The 20,142-nt window shown below is 41.2% G+C and overlaps 1 protein-coding gene across 2 annotated transcripts in view; it reads left to right on the plus strand.

The window, feature by feature from the left end:
* POU6F2 (POU class 6 homeobox 2) overlaps nt 1-20,142 on the plus strand; it is a 305,787-nt gene that overhangs the window by 277,831 nt on the left and 7,814 nt on the right. For both annotated transcript variants that reach the window (XM_083706324.1, XM_083706325.1), the window contains exons 7-9: nt 11,216-11,422; nt 13,729-13,897; nt 17,193-17,361. In XM_083706324.1, coding sequence (XP_083562450.1) covers nt 11,216-11,422; nt 13,729-13,897; nt 17,193-17,361 — 545 coding nt within the window. The remainder of the gene's footprint in view (nt 1-11,215; nt 11,423-13,728; nt 13,898-17,192; nt 17,362-20,142) is intronic.

Below are 20,142 nucleotides of genomic sequence, written 5' to 3' on the forward strand. Positions count from 1 at the left end.
CTCTGAAGTTATTTTCAACTCTTATAAATAATACTCTATCCCCAGCCCAGTGCTGTTACCTGCAGATCATAAGTGTTAGTATTAGCTTTAAAATCACTTTCACCAGAGCTGGAAACAGCTTTTGCTTGCTTTGTGCATCGAAACATGGAAAAAGCAAAAGGCCTGATCCTTTCCCAATTGTAATTTCCCGGTTTTAAAAAGAAACAACATCTATGTAGGTTCCCTGCTTAACTGATAGGAAACATTCTTATTTTGTAATTGGGCATGGCTACCCAACTAAATGGGACGTGGATGGTGCTGTGGTCTAAACCACTGAACCTAGGGCTTGCTTATCAGAAGGCCAGTGGTTCAAATCCCCATGACGGGGTGAGCTCCCATTTCTCTGTCCCTGCTCCTGCCAACCTAGCAGTTCGAAAGCGCGCAGTGCAAGTAGATAAATAGGTAGCGCTCCGGCGGGAAAGTAAACGGCATTTCTGTGCACTGCTCTGGTTTGCCAGACGCGGCTTAGTCATGCTGGCCACATGACCCAGAAGCTGTCTGCGGACAAATGCCGGCTCCCTCAGCCAGTAAAGCGAGATGAGTGCTGCAACCCCAGAGTCGTCTGCGACTGGATCTAATGGTCAGGGATCCCTTTACCTTTACCTAACTACACAACGCCAAGCAAAGTCATCTTTGCACCTAGCCCTAAAAGTGCTCATTCAAAAAGAAACCCACTGGATTCAATGCATAGGGCTGCAGCCTTTATGAATTTGCTATCAGAGTCTAAAGGTGGTGAGTCTGCTTAGAGCTTTGGCAAGGAGTGGTGTAGGTGCACTTTTCACTAGAACCAGGTCCTTCAAGGTAAGTGGTAGTAATGCTCTCCCACCCGTCTGCATTCCAGTTATGGGCAACGGGGACAAACAAATCAAGCACAATGCGTGCAATTAGGGCTGTCACTGTCATCAGGGATAACAATTTTATGCCAGCATTTTATGTACAGAGGTTTTTTTGTTTTTGTTTATAAAGGCAGAATCATGTGTTGGTTCAGTCAGTGGCTTCTGCCTTCAGTTCCATTGTTTCAGAACAAAAACACCGGGGCCTTTTTTCCAACTTGGTACTTTTCATTAAAATAAAAATGCAGTGAGTAGGTATCCGTAATTATGTTGTGCTCACATAATTGTTTTTCAATTATTGCTTTTTTCTATATTTTTAGCAGTTCTTGTTTTTATCTCTAAGCTGCCTTGAGTCCTGTGAGGGGAAAATGCTGCTGCTGTATTCATAAACACTTTTCACTAATTAAATGTTTCATAAACATAATTAGTGGTTCCTAAAAGGCGAATTTTAAATTCCTGTAAAAAATCCTGTTTTCTTCCATGTGTCTGGAACAGAATGAGGATATCCAGTGCAATTCTTCAAAAAATAATAATTTGGTCACTGAGGCAAGACAAGCAAAAATATAGTGCAATGTGAAACTTTGTGGTATAGCCTCTCTCTTGCCATGGGGTTAGGAATAAGCTAAATTATTGCCAGCATCTGAATCACATTGTGCATGGCCAAGAAATGTATGCTACATATGCTTAAAGAGCATAACAATGGCCAAGTTGTTGCTACCCTTCAGTGAGTTTTAAAATCAATATACTTGCCTGAGGCAGAGTACCTCACAAAAACGCCTCTAAGCCTGTTCAGTCCCACTTTACCCTCACTGCCTTAGGATGACCCTCTCTGCCTGAGGCTGTTTCTGCTCTGGCCTCACATAATAATGTTCACCATTCCTGCCATCTCTTAAGTTCCACAGGTGGGAGTATTAATACAATTTACCTTTGTGCTTAGGTGCTTGAATGCTTGTGGTGTCCAGTCTTCTCATAGCCAAACAGCCAATGGTGAAAGACACTCATGGTGCAAAGTTGTATTGATTGCATAAAGGAAAATGCTACATTCATAAATGGTAAAAGGGAAAACTCCATTGGATCAGAAGTCTTTAGCATTTGAAAGACCTGACCAAGAACCAGAGCAAGATCCATGGCTGGGCAGCCTCCTGCCCACTTTTTAAAAAATAAATAAATTCTAATAGCATAGTCAAAATTGATAAAGGCTACAATCTTATACAGTATATACTGGCGGAGGAAAAGGGGATGGGGAGAGAGCACTGCCCCCGGCAGCATTATGCTAGTGGGGTGCCATCGTGGCTGCACCCCTGCCCGCGCAGGGCGTCACGCACCCGCAGGCGGCGCGCCACAGGCCCAGGGCATGTGCCATGCCCCTGCAGGAGACGCGCCACACCCCTGGGACGCGTACCAGCCACGCCCCTGCCTGGTCTCCGCCCCCGGTGCCAGAGCATGAAGCTCCACCACCGACAATATATACACTTACTTGGGAGTAAAGGTAAAGGGACCCCTGACCATTAGGTCCAGTCGTGACCGACTCTGGGGTTACGGCGCTCATCTCACTTTACTGGCCGAGGGAGCCGGCGTACAGCTTCCGGGTCATGTGGCCAGCATGGCTAAGCCGCTTCTGGCGAACCAGAGCAGTGCACAGAAACACCGTTTACCTTCCTGCCGGAGCGGTACCTATTTATCTACTTGCATTTTTGACATGCTTTCGAACTGCTAGGTTGGCAGGAGCAGGGACCGAGCAACGGGAGCTCACCCCATCGCGAGGATTCAAACCGCCAACCTTCTGATCAGAAAGTCCTAGGCTCTGTGGTTTAACCCACAGCACCACCCGCGTCCCTTTTTTTTTTTTACTTGGGAGTAGGGCCCATTAAACTCACTTGGACTTACTTCTGAATAGACATAAACTGTACATGATTGTGTTTTTAAAAAAATATTCTGTTGACTTATCAGCTTTAATCACATATCTAAATACAGATAATGGTGGCAGATCCATACCTTCAAGCATCAGCATTTTGTGCTCACATCACCGATTATCTTTTCTTCTGCAGCCCACCCAACTCCCCAGGCCTCACTTCCATTACTGGTGCTCTGATAGATTACTGGTGCCTGTGGGAGCTGCACTGCAGGAGTAACCATGACAGATTTGGGAGATGCAACCATTCCTATGCACATGTCTCTCCAACATGCACTGTATCCTAGGTTGTGCTGGCAGGGGGTCCATTTAGTTACTTCTTTAATTTTTCCTTTTAATCTGTTTCCAAATTTTAATCTCTTTCATTATTTGTTTCCTTTTCTTATTTGTTTTCACCAACAATTCAGAATTTCACAATTCCCTATCATTTTAGTTTGGCTTTTAATTTCAGACTTTGTTGCTTTTCATCTGAGTGTTGTAACATTTTGAGGCTATCAATCTCCCCCAGGGCATCAGACTTCCCAAAATCCATATGGATTGGTTCCCATTTTATAAGAAAATTTAAAAGATGCACAGCTGAGATAACCTTTCAAATGATTCCATTGGGAGATCCAGCTGCATTTCTTCTACTTGTAACTTCTCGATTTACATCCCTTTCTGCCTGAAAAGCCCAGGCATTCTCCTTAGGATCAGATCTGCCACATTTCTGAAAAATAGGACAAATGCATCCCAACAGAAACTAATGGAAAATTAATCAACCCCCAACAAAGAATCACTATTGTATTTTTCATTCTAAAATTCATTTTTTTTAAAGCAACTCATATTTTATAACTAAAATGAATAAAACAAATGCAGCTAATTTGTTTCATTTTTAAAATATATATATATATTTAAACAAATGGACCTCAGTACCCCATCCTTCTCACTCTTCTAGTAATGTGATTGGAGCAGGGCCTCATCTGAAAACATGGGTCTGCCAAATGATACTTTACATCATGCATATGGTAGCCATTTGCCTATGTGATTCCCAACAGGCAAACACATGTCAAAGCTTGCTTTTCATACATGCAGCCCCTTGTACATTGGAGCAAATATTATCAAAACACATGCTCACCCTGTAGCTCCTCTCTTTTTTCACCATTCCACAAAAAGCTCATATGCTCCCAGTTCTTTTCATCTGTAAGTTTTGTGCAGCAGATTTGGGAAAGAGGACAGAATGCCTCTCCATTTTAAAAACAGATCTCTCAAAAAAGTAATTTCATATCCAGGCACAATATCCAAATAAACATTCATTTTAATGTTTGATGCATCAAATACTCTGACATTGCCAGCTCTCAAAATAAATGGTTTGTTTTAGAGGTTGGATGTGTCATATTAGCATCCACCCAGGAGATAAGAAAAGAGAAATAGATCAGAGACTGATCAGAACATCAGGGAGACAGTTTAGAGAGAGATGAGAGAGGCCAGTTACCAGGGAAAATGTAAAGATAAAAAATATAGATAGATGAAAAAGGCAAGGAAAAATGTATAAATAGGTCATTGCAGCCCAACTGGGAAAGGAGTTTAATTTTAACTTGTTAGTCGTAGTCTGTAGAGGCCTGGGCCTCTCTCCCAAAGATATATTTATTAAGCCATGACATGACTTATTCAGGAGGATGGATGGATGGACAGACAGATAGACTCAAAGTGATAGGGAAACTGTAAAAGTGAATTCACATATTGTGGCACTGAGGGTTTGTACTGGGAGAGCACAGCCTCTTGGCAGAGGGAATTAGTCTTATTGATTGGTTAGTTCCCATTATAGCACCATATTAAACTTTTCTTCCTTGCTGTCACTTCAATGATTCCTCTTTTGCCCCGCTCGCCAATTCACAGGGCACAGTTTTCAGGTTCAGGAATCATTCCCATGATGTCTATATGAGCACTGAGGACATAATCAAGCCTGTCCAACGTTGCACTGGGCACAGGGTGTTTTCTGCAGCCAGGCTAGTGTTGTGCTTGGCAGACTTCCAATTTTCCTCCTGGGATATATTTCCCTTCAGAGAAGAGGGCAGGAAAGGATTTCTAACACACACAAAACTTCAAAAGTTATTTTTCTATATAGACAAATGGAGACTTAGCAGGGTCATGGCACCCCAAATACCAAGGAATTAAAAATTGATCAACTAAAGGGGAAGCAAACATTGTCAGGTTCTTTGAAGTTAATAGAGTGGATCTCATTAAACACCAGAAGAAAATGTTATCCTTAAGGTTATTTCATTTTTATTTTATGGTGTTAAGTGTCAGTTGACACATTACAGGGTTGAAGTCTGAGAAAAATAGTTGGCTTTTCCGTGAAACGATACACCTTCATACAGAATCCTTAAGAGCAATGTGAGGGGTTCACATGGAATTACCTGGCAACCCCAATTAGCTTTAATAATTAGCTTTTCATTAATAAGCTTTATGCCTTTCGTAATCTCAGCCACAATTTCCCCCCGGAACCTCTCTTTTTAGTCTTTGCAAATATATGTCAAATTTCTTTGGCTCTCAGGACCATAAGGGTGTTAAGCACTTACTTAACTCCCTCCCACTGATATAAATAGAAATATTGCTTCACTTCCACTGGATCGCACTCATTATGCTGCCTGCCATGCAAAAGTGCACTTTGTTCCTCAGCTTTTTTATAATTTGGGTAAATATGCAGTCAAGGTGACATAAAGGGAGATAGAAGATTACCATTTTCAATAGATTTGCTATCCCTGTTATCTCACACACATCCAAACTGAGCCTGAATCTTCACAGAAATGGTGCCTGGTTTTGTTTTTTTCTTCTCCGCCTGATGATCATCTGAAGGGAGCAGCAGAAAAAGAATGGAAGAGCATGAGTTATTTTTAAAGAATGCATCAAGCTCCCATTGCACCCTCTGTATATATATAAGAAAATGCCATGATGGTCACGGATAAAAGATTGTTCACCTATGAAAAGGGTGATACAGTTTTTCATTGCCAAAGCTCATTAGCATCATTGTAATGAGTTATGGTCTTTGTTGTGAGAGATGAGAAATCCTGTAGTCTCGCCCTAAAGAACATTAAAGAAACATTACTGGCAGGAAATTGGAAAAGTAATATATGTTAGATGGAATATGACAACTTTTTCTGATAGACCAGACAGATAAATGTCACCTACAAGTTTCAAAATGCATTTAATTTTGCCATCACAATAGACAATATCTTCATAAAATATATATGAATCAGCTTTTAATCATAATACTTGACTGTGATAAACAAATGCATATTTGATAACACTTTTTTTAAAACTATCTGTACCCACTCAGGCATGACTCTTTGCTACTTTCAGTTCTTTAAACTTTTGTTGCTGATTTGAGGATCTTAGAGTAGCAAACTTTAAGGAATCTGAAGTTGGTTGAACCCTCTCAGTAAAAACATGGATATCTATTTGTGTCCTTTTTTCCAGTATGGTCTTTAACACCACTTAGCTAACATTGATCTAAGTAACTATGTACATTCACAAAATCAGAGTGTATACTGAACAATTTATATCACTTTTTCTATCACAAGGAGATAAGCTACGTTCAATCAAGCTTTGATAACAACACATTATATAGAGTTACTATTAGGTCTGCACATATGGGGAAACATAGTGAACTGTTTTACACATAGTCCTAAAAAGGGGTTGCCATATGTCCTCTTTTTCGAGGACATGTCCTCTTTTTCATGAGTAGAGTCGTCCTAGCAATCTATAGTTAAAAGTAGAAGTTGGCAAATGTGTCTTCTTTTTTGCTCTTCAAAATATGGCAACCCTACTTAGTGTACTTTTCTGCCTTCTGTATTTCTCAACTACTACTCTGGTGAGGCTTTTTAAATGTTTTTCTATTTTTACGTATTTCTTTTCTATTCCATAAAATAGTGGCCACAGCATCTTGTCACTCATGTTGTCTTTTTATTTGTAACTATGCTGGCTGTATTAATTCAAAATTATTCCTAGATTCTTTTTTTAAAAACTCCTTTGGAGGCAGAAGCCATTTTGTGTTAGCCTGTGCTCCTGGTAGCAGCCATTTTGTGACTGGTGCTCTTGACACCTTGTCAAAATTCCACATGTGCCCCCAGACCCAAAAAGTCGGCAGCCACCATTGTGGTGAATCTTTTGGCTTGGCATACCAGGAAGTGCCCAAGTCAGCGTTACTTCTCTGTTGCAAGCAATAAGCCTCTTGATTTTAAGGTTCTTGTTGGTTATGCAGCCTTTGTGTCATCTCCTCTTTGTGATGCTTTTTAGTTCTCTTTGTCTTATTCCCATATTGCCTTCATGTTTCACATCTTTACACTTCCATATTGTGTTTTTTGAATAACTTAAGCGTAAAGGTAAGGACCTAGACTCAAGAATTCATGACGAAATGAGTTTAGGGAATAACAAGATACAAAATTGAGCCTCTACTCTGAGCTATGCCTGAATAATTGAAAGAACAAATAAGAGCCCAAAGGCAACTTTACTATTAATAAAACATTTCATTCCTTTATACATCCAAAACTTTCAGGCAAACTAGCAGAAGTTAATGAAATTATAAAGACAGAAAGCATGATTCAGCAATCTCCCTGTAGATGTTGGGGTCTGAATGCAAGACCATTGCTCCCCATTCATATCAGTGGAGGAAACTCCTCCATGAAAATCATGGGATGTAGGCATAGAACAGGTCCTTCCAGAGATTTGAAAGACAAAAGCCATACCTATGCAGGAGTTTCTTTTTTAAAAAAAATAATTATTCAAAGTTATAACAAGACATATTATCCAAAAACATATCCTTATTTCCCCCCAATTTTTCCTCCCTCCCCCTCCCACCCAAAACTCACCCCCCCCCCGACTTTCCTCAGTTCCAGTCTTTGGTTTCTCTAATATTGCTATTTTCTGCATGTTACAAAGTTGTATAGATCCTCAAACTCTTTAGCTGATTATTATCAGTAAAACAATTGTGAATGTTTATTCAAAACCTGCCAAGGAGTCCAGTTCGCTTTGTTGCGTCTTCAGATACTTTGTGAAAGGTTCCCATTTATCCTTAAAGTCACAGTTATCCTTGTCCCGTAGCTCAGTGTTCCCCAACCTTGGGCCTCCAGCTGTTTTTGGACTACAACTCCCATCATCCCTTGCTAGCAAGACCAGTGGTCAAGGATGATGGGAGTTGTAGTCCAAAACAGCTGGAGGCCCAAGGTTGGGGAACGCTGCCATAGCTTATATGTCAATTTTGCCAGTTCTGCATAGTCCATCAATTTTTCCTGCCATGATTCTTTAGTTGGGGTTTCTTCAGTCTTCCATCCTTGTGCTACCAGAACTCTCGCGGCTGTTGTCACATACATGAAGATGTTTTTCAACTTTTTTGGCAGGTCTTTCCCTACAATCCCCAACAAAAATGCCTCGGGTTTTTTAACAAATGTTAAATGGAACATTTTCTTCAATTCATTGTATATCATTTCCCAATTTTTTTTAATTACCTTACAATCCCACCACATATGATAAAATGTTCCCTCCTTTTCCTTACACTTCCAACATATATTTGAACTAGTTTTGTACATTTTCCCTAACTGCACTGGTGTTGTATACCATCTGTACATCACCTTCATGTAATTCTCCTTCAATAGGGAACAATCTGTAAAATTTTTACCTCTGCAGGAGTTTCATTTCTGCACTGTCCATTAGAAGGACTGTAATCATGCTGCTATTGGGGTACAAGGTTTAAAGCTGAACTGCATACTTGCACAACATATGTTTCTTATGAAACAAGAATTTCAGTTTCTTTTCTTCCTCCTCATGCCCCACCCCAAATCTGCTCCAGAGAGTGTCCTAACCTTCAGGAGTTGATTTGTGGGGCTGAGAGGAGAGAGAAGCCCCACTGAGTGACCCAGATGCCCACTTGTGCATCTTACCTATAGTGCACAACTTCATGAACCAGGTGGGCAAAGACAAACTTCCTCTACCCACAAAGCTAGCAAGTTAGGGACAAAGCTGCTCTAGGCTGAGCTCCCTGGTTTATTTTAATCTGTATAGTAGGCATAGGCAAACTCGACCCTCCAGATGTTTTTGGGACTACAACTCCCATCATCCCTAGCTAACAGGACCAGTGGTCAGGGGTGATGGAAACTGTAGTCTCAAAACATCTGGAAGGCCGAGTCTGCCTATGCCTGCTGTATAGGGTTGCTGGGGAACTTCCGTACATGCTTGAATGTGTGACTAGCCCCTTAGAGTGCTACATACTGTAAATGAAGCATTAGCATCTACAGTCATACCTCGGGTTAAATATGCTTCAGGTTGGACGTTTTCAGGTTATGCTCCATAGCGACCCGGAAGTAACGGAATGCATTACTTCCGGGTTTCACCGCTCGCTCATGCGCAGACGCTCAAAATGACGTCATTTGCATGCGCAGAAGCGGCGAATCGCGGCCTGCAGATGTGCAGACGCGGGTTGCGCTTGCTTCAGGGTGCAAACGGGGCTCCAGAACGGATCCCGTTCGCATCCAGGGGTACCACTGTATTCCATTTATTTGATGGGGCATTTCGAGGAAGGAAAGGAAATTGTAAGAGTCTGTCATTTCTAAAATATTCCCACTGCATGTATGATTGGGGGGTACAACCTTCCAGTGTCCCTGCACACGTTCAAATAACATAATTCATTCATTGCAAAACCACAAACAGGCCGTCCTCCTGCTTCTGACCTTACAAACTGTTCACTTCAGCAATGTCATTCTCAAAATGCCTGACTGCAATCCCAGAAATGCATTTTAAACGTGGATGCAAACATTTCTATTACTGATAAAACTAGCACAGCAATTTTTTGCCTTGTGGGGGGACTGGAGCCTTGCTGGCTGAAGTTACAGGCCCAGAAGTGACACTTCAAGGCCATGTCCTTTGCAACATGTGAATCAAATGTTTTTTATTTATTTTTTTATTTCACAAGGCTTCTGCTGACAGCGTTAAAAAGAAAGATAATTCTTTTCATTTGGTAACATTTGTTGAAGTAAAGATATAATGCCCACACTAGGCTGACCACAATCTTTCCTTGTTATAGACAATTGATAATTTGAATTCTGCATCAACAGAGCTGTTTAAAGGCAGAGTATAGAAAACATCCCTGAGGTCTTGTTTATTTCTTCCCAAGACCCCATTCTCACCCACAACCTCCGGATAAAGCTCAGCATATTTTTTAAAAAAATTTGCTGTGTAGGAGCTTCCATAAAAGTATTTTGGCATGCCATGGTTCATGTCGGAGCCATAAATTTTGTCAGATGCTTACCTTGTGGACTAACTGCCATGGATAATATTAAAAGTAGGTTTGGGAGCAATTTTGTGTGCTTAAGTACGATTTGGCTTGAATTTACTCAGGTGGTGACCTAAATGGCTTCTTATAATTCTCTAATCTTAAAAATCCTATATATTACAAATATCAATATAATTTGATACAAGTATAGAGTAGGTCACATATTAGCATGCTGCCCTTCACAACAAGGACTTTAACCAAATCATCTTACAGTCCACTTGCTTAAAAGTAGCCAAAGATTCCCCCATAGTTTTTCAAATTTTTTATCAGGGCATAGTTGCCTTTGACTGGACTTAACCATCCAGGGGCCCTTTACATTTTATCTTTATTCACTGGAACCACTGCCAAACATGTTCTAATTGTTTGCTTAAAACACATCAGGCACTTATCCCCTGATAAGTCCTAAATTGACTCACAATTCAGCAGTGCAGGGGAATATCAGTAATGGTGGGCAAACTTGTGTACGTAGCCCAAGGCTCCACAGAACCCAGCTTGAAAATGGCTGAAGATTTCTATCTGATACCATTTGGCAAACATGGCTACAACTTCAATTACTGATTGTACACCATCCAGTTTCTAAACCAGTCAAAATGTGTGTATTTTGGGCCAGAGTTCGTTCTCATATACATACTATGATTGTGTTGTTGTTTAGTCGTTTAGTCGTGTCCAACTCTTCGTGACCCCCTGGACCAGAGCACGCCAGCTCTGCTCCTGCAGTTTGGTCAAACTCATGCTGGTAGCTTTGAGAACACTGTCCAACCATCTCGTCCTCTGTCGTCCCCTTCTCCTTGTGCCCTCCATCTTTCCCAACATCAGGGTCTTTTCCAGGGAGTTTTCTCTTCTCATGAGGTGGCCAAAGTATTGGAGCCTCAGCTTCACGATCTGTCCTTCCAGTGAGCACTCAGGGCTAATTTCCTTAAGAATGGATGTGTTTGATCTTCTTGCAGTCCATGGGACTCTCAAGAGTCTCCTCCAGCACCATAATTCAAAAGCATCAATTTTTCGGCGATCAGCCGCCTTTATGGTCCAGCTCTCACTTCCATACATCACTACTGGGAAAACTATGATTGTAAACCTTTACTATTAAATGTTTGTAACCTATAGAATTTCACGTTTTCTTTCTTGTAGATCATTGGAACAATCCCACTGATGCCTAATCCAGTCTCATCTAACCAGTCAGCCGGAGGAGCTCAGGGCCTTCAAGTGCAGCCAATTACGCCACAGTTACTGACCAATGCCCAGGGGCAAATCATTGCCACAGTCATTGGGAACCAGATATTGCCAGTGATCAACACCCAGGGAATCACACTTTCGCCACTCAAACCAGGCCAACAGGTAAGTGATGAATGTAGCATTTAAATGACCCGAGAAATAGTTAAAATATATTGATTTGCATTTTCCTCCCCACTGTCACTCTTTGGGTATGGGTGTTGGGCAAGGAGGAGGGGCAAATAAAGGCAGCCTTCAGTTTCAGCCCAAAATGGTGTCCAAGCCCTCCATTAACTCCACAACTGCCAGTTTGTTGTCTTATGCAGCGGACTTTATATTCCATATATAATCAGATGCACTTTTGCAATGTTCAGGCAGTTGTTATGGTATATTCTCTATCTTAAGAAAGAGGTTCAGGGCTGCAGAAATCAAGCCTTCAGCCACTCAAACAGCAAGGAAATTCTAAGGAGGAATATGCATTCCCTCTTTTTCCTTTTTGTTTCAGGTATCTCTTGCCCTGATTAGCTGTATCCCATCCAATCTGTTTGCGTGAATAGGCACACTCTAAAGCAGAGCTTTCCAAACTTTTCATGCTGGTGACACCCTTCTTGGACACGCACCATTTCACAACAAAGGAATTCAGTTTTACTAGCAAACTGGAGGTTAAACTAACACCTTTCCAGTGTTTGCACGACACACCTACACACTGCAGCCGACACACTAATGTGTCGCGACACATAGTTTGGAAAGCTCTGCTCTAAAGCATAAGGTTTTGCTGGATTGAGCAAAGTTCTACCCAGTGTTTGTGACCAGCACTTGGGTATTCAGGTGCAAAACAGCTTGAAAATCTTCATGGTTCAGATTATACTCTCATTTGGGTAGTGCCAGCCCAGAAGTGCAATCCCTGATGCCTGCCTTGATGTGTGCCATTAGGCATCATACAAGATTACTTTATCATCCACCCACTCTCAGCTAACAGAACCGCATCCCATATGTTTGTTTTTATTTATTTTGAAGTTTTCCTGCTCTTCTCCCATTCCTTCCTAACCTGAAATCAACATGATATTGGGGAAACAGCAGTGTAGTCAAATGGTTCCTCATTCCTGAAAGGCTGTTTCTCCACCTTTGAGGATGCTGATTCACCGTGGAACGTGATAATGAAGCAGCTACCTTGATCTGAGTTGTGAAGGGTTTCAATAGAGTTTGGAAAACACAGCCAGAGCTACAAATTCTCTTCACATAAGCACACTCACCCACTCAAACTGACACACTACAGCATCCCCGTTTCACTAGTTAACACAGTTCTGTGTCTGAAGCATACAGAGCAAATGAAATATCCATAAACATAACCATTTTTTAGAGGACACTCAGTTACATGAATCTTGAAATGCTAAAATGATTTTGCTTTTTGACCCACAAAGACATCATCATAGTAAAAAGCTTGCAGAGTAATTTACACAGCCAAATTACATTTATTATTTAAAAACACCCACCAAGTAATCTGATTTGCCGTGCTTGAATGGATATATATCTGAATAGTTCAAAAATACATTTTCAAGTTGTTATTTTTTCAACAGCAACCAGTTAGCCACTTTGGGTTATATTAAATTAATAAAACACATATTAGATTGTCTGTGCATTTTATGTTCTATCTCATGTTATAATCCATCATCCTTTATTTGTAATACAGTCATATTTCCGGGAGAGGAAGGAATGCAAGAAGGAAGTTTGTGTCTGAATTCATTTATTTTTCAGTTGATATTAGAAAGGCTAACAGTTTGCACAAATTTCTTCTTCTGCGTATATGCGCTATTTAGGACACAATTCATTTGCAGTTATCCACTTTTAAGTAGCTCTTTTGATGCAGTAGGATGTATTTAAGTACAATGCTTAACTCTGCCCTTACTTTCTAGGAGAGGTCAAGACTGTACAGTCACATATACATCAAGAAGACTATTCTGAGATAATAAACTAAATAAATAAATAAATAAATCTTGCATTACAGTTTAGGTAGATTTCAAAGTTAATTTTAAAATGTTGTATTCAAAGTTAAGAATCTTAACTTGGTGGAAAATTAATAAAAATTATTTATATATATATAAAAAAGAATCTTAAGTAGGGATCTAGTTCTTAAAATTCAGACCCCAGCGTGTCTCCTACAAACAGGTTCACTTCCAGCAGTGACTGCACTAGGCCAGATAGGGAGTTTGGTTGCAGATTGGATATATGACATGGCCTGTTTCTTGTTAGTCCTCCTCTAGCCCACCACAATATCCAACTACTGGCACAAGAGTCGAAGGGGTGGGATATAAATGAATAAAGAATCTTTAATATTAAGAGCATTGTGCCAGACAGAGAACGTAGTACAATGACAGCACCTTATCAATTCTTGTCTCTCTGCTGACTGTTTGTTTCTTTAATTTTGCATTTAGCTCCACCAGCCACCCCAGACGCAGGTGGGACAAGCGGCATCCCAGTCCAATCTCCTACACTTAGCTCACAGTCAAGCATCTATGTCTCAGAGCCCCGTGCGGCAGGCTTCCTCTTCCTCTTCTTCCTCCTCCTCATCTTCAGCTTTGAGTGTTGGCCAGTTAGTCAGCAGTAAGTATAGCCTTCTTGTTATCCTTATTTCACTTTCTCCATCCCAACTTTTCTTCCTTGCTTTTGTGAAGTACCTGTAAGTACGGCCCACTGGAAAAATAAGCAAGTCATTGACTGCTGAATGGTGCAAATGCCGGTAATAAGAGTTTTAGGCCTAAGTTAGAATTTTTGTATGCAATGTGCATTAGTTCTGAATGTGGCCCCAGAGACTGACTCCGATGCCCAGTCCCACTGAGTCAGTCCAGGAGGATGCCATGATCAATGATATCAAAAGCTGCTGAGAGATTGAGCAGAAGTAACAGGATGGTACTCCTATTTCTCCCTGATGATAATCTTTCAGGGTGACTAAGACCGATTCAGTTCTGAAAACAGGTCTGAATTCAGATTAAAGTAGATCTAGATAATCCAGGGGCACAAACCGTGATACCTGGCTGGTGTGCGCCATTTGGCACAGTAGCTAAGAATTTGTCCACATGTGAACTAGACAATTAAAAAGTTTGTGGCACAGTAAACAGCGCAGCAGAAAACCATGCAGAGAAAGGAGGCCAAGGCAGATGTATGGGGAAAGAGAGCTCGTGTTGTAATTGCGAGGAAATAAGCAAAAATGGTCTCCCTGTAGAAACTCATCCCTGCCTGTAACAGTGAGAAACAGTTATCATGTGACACTTGTGAGTCTTTGTGCTTTTACCCATATTCCTGCTAGCAGATGGAAAGGGAACAAAACCTCACAACGTGGTGGCCAGGGTAGGAATCAGCTGCACAGGGAGGCCATTCTCTGTGGCAGGCTTACTATAACATGTCCTGTACCCCACTTCTGAGTTTTAATTAGTTGGTCTGCACACAATTGAGACGCAGATGCAGTTCTGCTGCTGTAGCTAAATCAGGCCTGGCCTGTAAACGGGAGATCTATAGGGAAAGCACAAAAACCCCAGGGTCACCATGAAAAAAGCCCCCATCTATGTTCTGTAGAGTTTATTATACACGCCACCCCAATCTGCAAGATTTCAGGGGATCCAGGTGCCTACCCACGGCCTGTGTTTCGTTTTGGAAATAAGACACAGTGAAAGCTATGGTGTCTTTATGATATATGGTTTTATTTGCATATATATATATGCACACACACACTTGAACCCAGATGGAGAGAGTTTAGAGCATCCATACCCCAAGAGGCTCTGGTCTCCTCCCTAAGCACAGCACTGCATTCACAGCTTGTCCTAGCCAGCCCACACGGTGCTCTGCCCCTTTTTCTGCTTCCCAAATCACTTGCAAAACTGGCCACTTTTTCCCCCTGTTGACCCTTCCTGAGCTCCTAAACCCCTTTGGTCTCTGCCCACCAACACACAGCTGGAGGAGGGTCCCCTGTCTTCCTTGCCTGGCAGTCCTTGCTCTCTCTTGATGGTTTCCTTGGTGAGCCTTCACAGGTCTCTGTTTCTTAATGGCTTACACTCAGCTAGCCCTGACAGGCTGGTCTGGCTCGTTAGCATAAGCCGCATCCAACAGCATTTGGCACAGTTTAATCAAACCTTGATTAATTCCAACTTTTGCTAAACCCAGGAATCATGGGTTTCTTGCACCCACAAAACTCTGGCACCTCATCACATAACAATTAGCAATGCAAATAGATGATACTTGAAATACAATTTAACCAGATATAATAATAATAATAATAATAATAATAATAATAATAATAATAATATTTATACCCCGCCCATCTGGCTGAGTTTCCCCAGCCACTCTGGGCGGCTTCCAATCAAGTGTTAAAAACAATACAGCATTAATTAAAAACAATACAGCATCAAGCTGGGCAGCCTCAGTTCCCTCTCTGCCCGTTTTCAGAATGTTCACTCCATCCTAGTCAATCTAGACTATGAATTTGATACAAAAACTCGATGATGGGTTAGGAGAATTTGTAAGGAATTCTAGTCAGTAGAATTTTGAACATCAGCCTGATAAATAGCAATTTTCCTGCAGCAGTTCTACAATAAGACTGAGAATAGTTGTGAGCATAAGACGTTGGTCTGCACACTGAACTGTAGCCAAGTCTGGACCACTGATGACTTGCATTTAGAGAAATGAATTGATTCTTGTGGCAAAAATATTTCACATTGGAACATCTCAGGAATGAGGTGATAAATGATAGAGACATTGTGCCATGGGAATGGCTTCACTATACACAGGAGTGAACAACGCTTTGAAATATTCCACTATCCCAGTCCCATGCTGTCTCCACCAGCTTCAGGAATGCTTTCATTTAGCAAGGGATCAGTTGCTGAAGAGGGGGGGGGGTTGGGGGGTACCACCTCCAACTGTTGTGTCATTTCCCTTGATAAGTCCTAAATTGACCGCATTTCCAGCACCAAAGGAGCCTTCCTCTGCTAGATAGCTTTTATTATGTGCCCTTTCAGGGACAAAAGCTGTGTCAGTACATTGCGACGGAGGCAGAAGACCAATTTATTCTCACAGCATTATGAGCATTATCTTCTGAGGGTCCGATGAAAAAATAAAGCAGGTGTCAGTGTTACTATTTTAAGGTTGTGCTTGCATCACCCTAACGGGCCACTGTTTGGGGTGATGCAGAACAAAAATCTTGCAAAGGGTCCAGTGTACGAGCACTGTCTAGTTAAATGACCCAAACACCTTGAAGATAAAACAAAAAAAATTTCCTTCCAGTAGCACCTTAAAGACCAACTAAGTCAGTTCTTGGTATGAGCTTTCGTGTGCATGCACACTTCTTCAGATACCTGATCTGAAGAAGTATCTGAAGAAGTGTGCATGCACACGAAAGCTCATACCAAGAACTGACTTAGTTGGTCTTTAAGGTGCTACTGGAAGGAATTTTGTTTTGTTTTGACTATGGCAGACCAACACGGCTACCTATCTGTAACCTTGAAGATAGTTTTTGTGATGCAGTTTTTTAAGACAAAATAGAACAAAATATCCATTGCCTTTTTACTAAGTTAACACATTTCCCAAAATCGGTTCTCTCTTTAGTTATTCCCCAAACCTACTAGGAACTAGTTTTACTGCATGAACTCTTTGAGAATGATTCAGGGCCTGACTGGGCAAGGCCCCCAACTGTCTCCCATGCAAGCACTATGAAATATCTGGTCAGCAGGCATTGTTTTTAATGCTTTCCACCACAACTCCTTTCACCCTAAGTTGGCAACAGGAAGGCATCCAGTGCCTTTGCTCTATCTTTTTGTTTGCTTCCCAAAACCATGCCAATAACGGAGGTTACGCTCATTCCATTTTATATGCAATGAAGAATTCAAACCCTTTTCTTGTATTTCAACAGATCCCCAGACAGCCTCCAGCGAGGTGGATGGGGTGAACCTTGAGGAAATCCGAGAATTTGCCAAAGCTTTTAAAATCCGACGCCTGTCACTTGGTCTCACCCAGACGCAAGTTGGTCAAGCTCTAAGTGCCACAGAAGGTCCAGCCTACAGCCAGTCTGCCATCTGCAGGTAACAAGATACACAGCAAATGCTCATTTTCTCCAGGCCCCTCTCTCACGGCTTATTATTGCTTCTTCGGCCGCCTTTATTGCTTTAATCACATGTCCATGGAAAAGAGCTCCTTTGTACGGAAGACATAGAGAGAGGAGTGGATGCTCTTGTGATGGAGTAGATATATTTCAGCACACGTCCTTAAAATAACTTTCATCTCCTTCCCCCCACCCTTTACTTTTGTAAGAAGTAGGAAACAATAAATATGTTCCTGGCCTTGAGACATAATTCAGTAGTGGAACGGGAGACCCTGCTGCTGCTGCTGCCGCTACTGCATAAGCACCAGCTGACCCTCTTCATGCTGTGCCATTTTCTACAGATGGGGTTACTGAACAAATATTTCATGGATGCTTCCCTGCCAGGTTTAAGCCTGTAGTACCATAGCTCGCACTTCACATCTAAGATGTTAATGATGATTTTCCCGAATGATACAGAGGAGAGTGCAGGGAATCTATATAAAGCCCTAATGGCTTTTTTCAGACTTTCTGGGATTAATCATATATCACTCTCCAGTGTTTCAAAAAAGCATGGATTCAAGTCGGGGAAAGAATAATGCCCGGAGAGTGACAAAATAATGAAACCAAAAGCAGTCTTGACAGAGTTAAAGGTCTTCAGAGCAAAGTCCCTATGTCTTCATGTGTGTGTGTTACACTAATCCCATGTTTATGCATGAGGTAACAAACACACTTAGGTAACAGCTTTTTTCTCTTGGGCAATGCCTCATAGTCCTGCTCCATCAGTGAAAGCCAAGAAACCAACTCTAAGCTCATTTAAGTGGATTTTGTTCTTGGTGATCCATGAAATGCTCTGTCTTTTTATCTGCTCTTTATACTTTTAATGTATTCCCCATAGAACGGAAATGTACTTTTCCTGCAGTTTAAGACTAAGGTTATAAATAACATCAGTATGGGGTAGTGAGCTTGCAGCTCACATTTTGCTCAATGATTTTCCATAAAACCCATTGATTGTTGTTAAATACAAAAAGCTCCATAGGATCCTCTCACTTCTATGGTGTCCCCTACTGTTTTTTCTTATAAGATACCTCCCTGTAGAAAATAACCTTTATTCAGTCTATACAAGGATAGCACTGCTGGGAAATTTGTTTCAAGACTTGTATATCGTTATTCCAAACATCACATACTGAAGCACCAACACGAACAAGGCACACAATTGTTATGAAAATGGCTTTCCTCCCCACTCCCTGTTATTTAACTTTAACTTTATTTCATCTCAGTGGTCAATTGGTAGAAGAAACCTAAACAAAAAGAGGGTTGTTGTTGCTTTTAAGGCAACTGCTATTTTATATTTTTGCATTGCACTGTGACATGGTACTATAAATCCACCCAGCTGGATTTGCATGTGCTTGGTTTAATCATCCCAGTTTTTTGTTTTGTCTAATGCACAGCTGCTAACTACATGGGATGCTTCGCATATCCCTTTGAAGTCTATGGCAAATCCCTTGGAAGATTTCAATAATGCTGGATTTCAACACAGATCTGAATGCTTGGAATTATAATATATGAAATTCCTTGAACAAAAAATATGACTGGATTTAATTCCATGTTTAAGAGACCTGCAGTCACATATCGTTGCAGATATGTAGAGGAAATGACCAAAATGTATCTTTTTTTTAACCTACAGATAGCTTACATGACTAAATAAAACATTGCAGTGCTTTACCATGCCACAAAATTGGCAACAGCTTAGTAACATGGTAGCTACTGCCTGATAAATTTTGCACTATATATGCAAAAAAAGGTAAATGGACAAAATTATGCCAGGATCGATCCCATAATTAAGCAATCACCAACAGCTGTCCAGGCCAGCCCTTCACAGGGGCCAGCAATTTTGCAGCAGGAACAGATAGAGAATTTTTCTCCCCACTGCCACCTACAGTACATGAGATGCCGCCACTTAGGCAACAGGAAGAAAGATGACAAACTTGATGGAAAATGGGTCAAGCAAAGGACAGCATTATGATGGGTTGTGCAAAGAGTCCAGTAGGCCTCAGGTCAGGGGTTAGGCACAGATAGATATTATGAGCATGGGAGCATGGCAGAGAGCAACCGTTTGACAATCTTGGTGAACATGGAGGTAGAAGATCATCAGTTCATGGCCTATGTAGGATAGATGATGATGGAATTCTCAGTCTCATGAGCATTGTAATCTAACTGGAAAATGGGAATGATATTCCGATAATTTGTCCAGGTAGTTGAAATATTTAAGGCCACTGGTGGCTTTGGCATTGCGATTCAGTTTAACTGATATATATTATTTATTCCACTCCTTTTGTACTGAACACAACGTTACCCAGAAACTTTTTCCCATCAACAATGGCTGATGAATTACTCAACTTTGTCCAAATTCAAATTTGCTATGTATACAGGGGGACAATGTGAATCACTAGAGTTTTCTATTAAATGCTAATGTGACAGTGCTAAATAGCTGAATAGGCAGGACAATTCTCAGACCTACCTCAAGAAAATGGGAGAGAAATCTGTAGACATAGGTTTCTCGAACAAACCCAGAGTTCCTTGGGTCTTGAGCTGTGATTCACAATTTAGTTACCCCACAGTTGCTCCCAGGACCTCAGGGTGCGTACATAGAGTCATCTCATTTTGTCTTAGCAGCAGCCTTTTAAGTTTGGCTTAGGAGGTGGTGGCTCACCCAATGCTAGCCTGCTGACTGCAGGAATTTCAATCCAGTCAAACCCAACATGTTAGCCAATCTAGAAACCAC

This window comes from Podarcis gaigeae (genome assembly GCF_964106915.1).
Source record: "Podarcis gaigeae genome assembly, chromosome: 12".
Lineage (NCBI taxonomy): Eukaryota > Metazoa > Chordata > Lepidosauria > Squamata > Lacertidae > Podarcis > Podarcis gaigeae.